General features: G+C 39.6%; 1 protein-coding gene across 1 annotated transcript; it reads right to left on the reverse strand.

Annotated features, from left to right (window-relative positions):
* Positions 1–85: 85 nt before the first annotated feature.
* On the reverse strand, positions 86–3,437 carry sub1a (SUB1 regulator of transcription a). The gene is made up of 5 exons (XM_083669442.1): positions 3,202–3,437; positions 2,597–2,666; positions 2,263–2,385; positions 1,283–1,391; positions 86–546 (listed from the first exon to the last, which is right to left on the reverse strand). Exons 2-5 carry the CDS (start codon positions 2,663–2,665, stop codon positions 467–469), a joined length of 381 nt encoding a protein of 126 aa, XP_083525568.1. The 5' UTR covers position 2,666; positions 3,202–3,437; the 3' UTR covers positions 86–466.
* Positions 3,438–6,725: the final 3,288 nt, after the last annotated feature.

The following is a 6,725-nucleotide window of genomic DNA, read 5'->3' on the forward strand; positions in this document are numbered from 1 at the left end:
CATGTTTTAAAGCTGTGCACTTTTCCGAGCCGTAACAGTCAGAAGTGCTTTGAACTCTACTAAATTAAAACATTCAAGACTATAATCCCTTTAAATGGCTTTTATTGATTTCTTATTAGAACATACCCAATAAACCACACACACACACACACACACACACACACGCACGCACGCACGCACGCACACACGCACACACACACACACCACTCATCACTAGTAACATAACTCATCACTAGTAACATAACTCATCACTAGTAACATCAGATGCACTCAACAAACACGTATATTGGGTTTTGAACACAGAACAAGAAGAAAACAGAAAAACTAGCTGAAAATATACACAACGTTGTCTTGGTCACTTAAAAAATGTTATTTTTCATTTCACTAACAATGTTAAAAAACAGGAGGTGGTAAGATATTCAGAACAAAACACAATGTAAGGTGAATATTAAATCCTGAGGGCCTTTTATATCCTCTTCACAGCATCGTCTATCTCAGAGATCTGCTCCTTCAGCTGATTCCACTGCTCTGGGTTCAGTGAGATACCTGGGGAAAGATCGAAGGCAAGTCAGAGACAGAGACCAGTCAAATAGTTCCACTGATCTAGGTTCAGTAAGAGGCAAGGAAATAACATTTATTTATTTTGCCAGGCAAGTTGACTGAGAACATATTCTCATTTGCAGCAACAACCTGGGGAATAGTTGCAGGGGAGATGAATTACCCAATTGAAAGCAGGGGATGATTAGGTTGCCAAGATAGTATGAGGGCCAGATTGGGAATTTAGCCAGGACACCAGTGTTAACACACCTACTCTTGCAATGGGATCTTTAACAACTTGGGAGTTGGGACCTCGGTTTAACATCTCATCTGAAGGACAGCAACCTCTGCAAGGCAGTGCCCCATTAACTGCCCTGGGGCAATGGGGTCCCAAGACCAGAGGGAGGACTGCCACCTACTGGTCCTGCAACAAAATGCTACAGTCTGAACAATAAGCTGTGAAATTGGGTCAGATATTGAGGAAAAGGGCAGCGTGTGTGCGTGTCACTGACAAGCCACCGCTAATAGATAATGCATGCTTGTGTGTGTACATGTGAACACCACATCCAGCCACCTTGTTTTGGTCCCCCATCCAAGGACCAACCAAGGGACACCCTGCTTAGCTTCCCAACCAAGTCAGCAGAGGGATGCAGGGTGGTGTGGCTGAGATAGTTATAGCATGAATTTGGGTTCAGGGGCACTGACTTGGCTATGTGACTTCATTCAGCCATAACAGGTTGCCTACCTTTCCTGCCAGGCTTCATCTCGCCGTCTTGATCCATCCAGTACTCACGGATGTCAATCAGACATTTGCCCTTGAAGTCACGCACATTCACATACCTCATCTTTCCAATCTGGAAAAAAAAAACAGATAAAGACACTATTTTTCAGCCTGGGGACACAACCAGAGGAGTTAACATCCTGATGTCCATAATGGGCTCTGCGGTACTGGGACGCAGAGGGCTTTTATCACAACTGATTAAACTACTCAACTGATCTCCAAAACCTTCAGGCCCTCCGGGATCAGGAGTGAAAACCACTGAACTAATATGAACACACTACAACGACAAATGTAATAATAATATATCATAATATATGCCATTTAGCTGACGCTTTTATCCAAAGCGACTTACATTGCAGTGGGTGCATACATTTTTCAGTATATATGGTCCCAGCAGGAATCAAACCCACAACCTAAGCGTTGTTGGCACCATGCTCTCCCAACTGAGCCACAGAGGACCAAATGTGAGAGCCAACCAGAGTGACACAGATCAGCAAAGACTGCGATGGTGGGCATGCTCTGGTACACTCCCCATCTGTGCCACCTCCATACCTGGAACTTTTTTTGTACTATTTTTTTTGTATTTTTATTGGGGTTTTTTCTATTATTTTGACAGACATAAACAATAATGGTAAACAGAAAATAAAATGGACAAACTAACAGACGAAGACAGACATACACATAACACACACATGCAAACAGACACACACGTACACACACGTACACACACGCACACACACGCACACACACGCACACACACACACACACACACACACACACACACACACACACACACAACATTTAGCACAATGTAGTGGGAGTTCCCATGCTGCTGAAGTGGACTGGGGAATATTATTGGGGTCTGAAAGCTGCTCTTCATAAAGTCTCTCTCAACTATAGTCAGAGAAAAATAAAAAACTTCAAGGAGGTTAAAGGCTCCATACCTGGAACTTGTTGTCATCATCTTTGTTGCTGCTTTCCTTGGAGGTCCCGCCCGCCCTTGAAGTCTCTCCACCTTTCGGTTTTTTGGCAGGTTTCTCTGGTGTGGACGGCTTCTTCCTCTTGGCCTAAATGTAAAGGACACATATCATATAAAGGCCTACAGCTCTGAAATGAATCTCAATGGGTAACCTCTGATCACAGTGAATATACACAAAATGTACAGCCTATCTTAAAAAAGGGGGGAAAAAAGTTTGAATCAATATCAAAGCAAATAGTGTTTTATTTTCTGTTGATTGAGTCAAGAGAGTTATGGCAGGATCAAGGGGTCTGTTTTACCTTAGTCTCAACTTCACTGTCTGAGTCACTGCCAGAGGTGGAGGACAGTACTTCCTTTGACTTGGGCATCCTGAAACAGAAGTGAACCCCTTGATAAGCACGAAATGGGTTACAGACGCGCGCAGAACATCACCAATTTTCCACCATGTATAAATAGCATTCCAATGTGCATAATTGACAGCAGTATTGTAGCGTGTAGTGCTAGTGAGTCGTTTCTATCTATAACTCATGTCTACAATCATTTCATAATGTGTGCACAGTAGGCTATACATGAAACATGTCAATTAATGTAACACTTCACTCGAAGTTGATATTGATATTATATGTGTAGCAAATAACACAGTAATTAAGCTAGGCTAGTATTACTTTCGCTTTTACGCAGGCTATGAGTCGCTCAACCGTTGTAGTAAGCAGGCAAGTAATTGCATTGGGCTGGATAAGTAGGCCTGTGAATAAACCAATGTTGTAAAAATGTATCACTATCCATCGAGCTTGATAATTGAGCGCTGACTTTTTTGCAGCATCGCTACAATGTTGCATGCACAATGGTTCGCTCTAGAACGCCGACACGAAGCAACATTGTATGCATTTTCGACTGTACTTACGTGCAATATTTCAATGTATGAGCTCTGGTTCGGATATATGTTGGTGATGCTGTGAAGGAGCGTTGAGTATAGGCCTGCAGATCTTTATTGTAAAAATATATTGTAGTGCTGGACCTGCGCGGTTTAGTAGATCTGCATTACAAGTACACCAGAATAGCAGTTCAGTGCGAGGCTCTCCGTATGTTTTGGTGGCGATGTAGATATATGTAAGTGCCGCGAATTTGCGCTGCCACTTCGATGCACCCGGAGGTAAACTATCTACATTGAATTGTGGGTAATGATGTTCTTTTGCGTCATGAAGCCCACTGACCTATTTTTTTATTTTTTATTTTATTAACACATAACAATTATTACAAACTTTCAGACATAACAATTATTACAACCATTCAGACATACAATTATAGTTTAACCAGCAGAGAAATTGACATACCTAATCTTCAGTAAATAATGAATCATAGAATTTTACAGTTGACAAACTTTATTTTGTTTTGAAGACATCTGAGTAGCCCAATTAAACAAAATAAATCAACTGACTTATTTCCTCTCGCAGAGTTAGAGTAATAATTTAGGTCACTCACATTTATATTTTCCTCATTGTATTTGCCAAATGTAGTATTCTTACAGAAAGTGTTTGCATTGTTAGCAAAAAGGTAACAGAGAATATCAAATAAACCCTTAAAATTAGTGCAACAACAATTTACCAACCCTCCAATTTTGTATGAGTTGGTGGTATTGAAAATAATAATTACATCAAAATAGATGATTATTTCATACATGTAACTAGTAGTAATGACATCCACCATATGAACCCAAGCATTGAAAGACTGATGCTAAATTAAGCTCAGACAAAAACGTCCCATTTAGAGCAGGCAGTACAGTGGGTTGGGCAGGGTCTTGTTTTTGCATCATACTGTATATCAGCCCAGAGCTCCGTGGTTAACACTAAAAAATCCTAAACAAAAACATGTTTCCTGTCAATATTCCTTACCCCCTCAAATGTCTAATAGCATGGGCTCTGTGATAGCAAACTGTAAGATGAACTTAAATAAAAACATTCAGTAAAATATATTTCCTTATGATCATCAAGTACATCAAAAACTAAGAGATAACAACGTTTTGTTTTGTCTTAAAAATGTCTAAAAGTGTTCTATTATTATTTTGTATATAATTGTTGTATGATACACAGATGTTATCGTGATGACAATTGTGATAAGAGATTCATAAACAGAAACTTGCTCCACATCTTCAGGTCTGATTTGTAAACATCCTCAAAGATACATTCACGCAATGTTTAGGATGGGTAATAAAGTTCAAATACAAGTACACGTAGTTGAACCTAGGGGAGATAAGATCATAACATTGTGTGTTACAGTATAACAGTGCTATAGGGTGTCTCTAGTTCAACCAATACACCAGGTCAGGTGAAGTGCATATTGCTCTCACAGCAGAACTGTACTTTCTGAACTGTACTGATAGACCCGCCCACAGTGGGACAAGCCACAACATGTTAATGAACACTATATTATGGGGAGAGGAGGGAATTATCTTTGCATATCTCATGAGTTCCGATTCTAATGGGGTTGCAAGAGTTTGACTCAAATGATAATATGCGTTATGGACGTATAAATGTGTAAATCCATAAGCATTTAGAGAGAGCAAATGTTTAATTCATGATCTGTAAACTTTAGGGTCATGTTATCATTTCAAATACAGGAGGGTAAATCAAACAGCTTATGTTTCACTCATGGAAAATAAACACTCACACAGTCACACAGAGAGCCCTAAAGCTAACTTTCCACAGTGACATGTTTTTTGAATACTTTTGTTGCTTTCTATTGTTAATTGGGGTCACAAATTCTATGAATTGTAGCTGTTGATACCTGTAGTGGGACATGTTGATACAGTATATCAATTGGTCACAAAGTTCCAAAAATTAACAAACAGGTCAGGTGGTTTGGCTCATATATGAGACAAGGTAATATGTTCCCATTAGGTACTGCTGTTTGTCATCAGCCATGTCAAACAAGATTGTACATTGAGCAAAACCAATTTATTTTTACGACTATTATGTAAGCGTGCATGTTCTCCTCGGAGCAAAATATCAATCAAATAACATGTTTTGTCTGCAAGCCAACTGGTAGTACAGGTGTGGTGTTTCCTAAACACAGCATCAGATTCATGTTTATTGAATGTTTACTTATTGACTGTTCGGTACAAAGTGCACTGTGCCAGTCAACTTCAAATTGGAGGCCAATAATATTTCATAGAAAATATATAATATAATATATAATATATTTTATTGTTCTATTTTGTAAATTTGTTATTGCTGTTTATATTTGTTATTATTGTTAATATTTTTGCTATTTTGTAAAAATGCTATTGTTTTTTATGTCCCATGCACCAACCTCACCAAGTCAATTTCCTGTATGTATATATGCCTGTATATTTCCTGTATGTATATATTTGGATAAAGCTGACGCTTTTATCCAAAGCGACTTACATTGCAGTGAGTGCATACATTTCAGTATATATGGTCCCAGCGGGAATCAAACCCACAACCTATACCTGGAAATGGCACATAGGGATCTACATGTCATAGCCAACTTAAGGATGTGGTGGGTCTGGGGTGTATAATTGCAAAAAAAAAAAGTGTTGGAACCCTGCAGAGGTTACGTGACAACAGGTGACCATTGGAGTTAACCGGTATAACAATAACACAAACAATTTGATTTGATCCAAACGTGGAAATATCATTGTGTTCTTTCCTGTCAAATACAGTGATAAACAGTTGCCGATCTGATTGCAAATTGATCCCTAAGTTACTGTATGTACCGTACATTGTAAACAACAAGTGAATGACAGGACAGGAGGAGGAACTTTGTTGTGAATCACAGGGGATCCACAGCCTCGCTGTGATGACATCACCTGGGCTATATAACTGAGTGAACTACTATCAATAGCTCAAACCTACTCCCGGCTGACAAACCGTGTAAGGCTACCATTATACACAGATACTTTCTACAGAAGTACAACTGGCTTATCTGAGAACACGCAGCAGTCTAAATCAGTGAACAAATAGCGATCGAGCGCCGTGCGTTATGAAGATGACAGGCAAAGGTGAGTCCAGCTTGGTCGATTTCTCATTCACGATAGTCGGCTTTTCTCATACGTTTTTGATCAAATTCGGCAAAATGTTAATTATGGCTAAACTCTTAGTTCTAACATGTACTTCCTATTCTCTCTTCAGATCAAACTGCTGTTATGGATTGTGCGCATCAACTGCGTAATATTGGAGACACCCATGACTGGAGATACAAATTATTGGAAATACTTAAAAAGCTCAACAACAATGTGATTAAAGTCAAGTGATCGACAAGCTTAATCTACTCAACTACTGAACCATCGTGATAGCATTCACCATCACAAGATGACACAATATGGAGAGGCCCAAGGAGGACTACACGCATTCACCGATGGAGGCGAAGTTGCGGCCACTTGGTGTGAGCTAGGGGCCTGGGACGCAT

This window comes from Argentina silus (assembly GCF_951799395.1).
Source record: "Argentina silus genome assembly, chromosome: 5".
NCBI classification, from domain to species: domain Eukaryota; kingdom Metazoa; phylum Chordata; class Actinopteri; order Argentiniformes; family Argentinidae; genus Argentina; species Argentina silus.

What these genes read in the sequence shown, in the direction of transcription:
- sub1a (XM_083669442.1), bottom strand. Translation starts at nt 2,665, where the DNA reads ATGCCCAAGTCAAAGGAAGTACTGTCCTCCACCTCTGGCAGTGACTCA. An exon ending in ACAGTGAAGTTGAGACTAAG is followed by an intron (nt 2,386 to 2,596) that starts GTAAAACAGACC and finishes CTTTACATTTAG; the next exon opens with GCCAAGAGGAAGAAGCCGTC. An exon ending in GATGAAGCCTGGCAGGAAAG is followed by an intron (nt 547 to 1,282) that starts GTAGGCAACCTG and finishes ATCTTTCCCCAG; the next exon opens with GTATCTCACTGAACCCAGAG.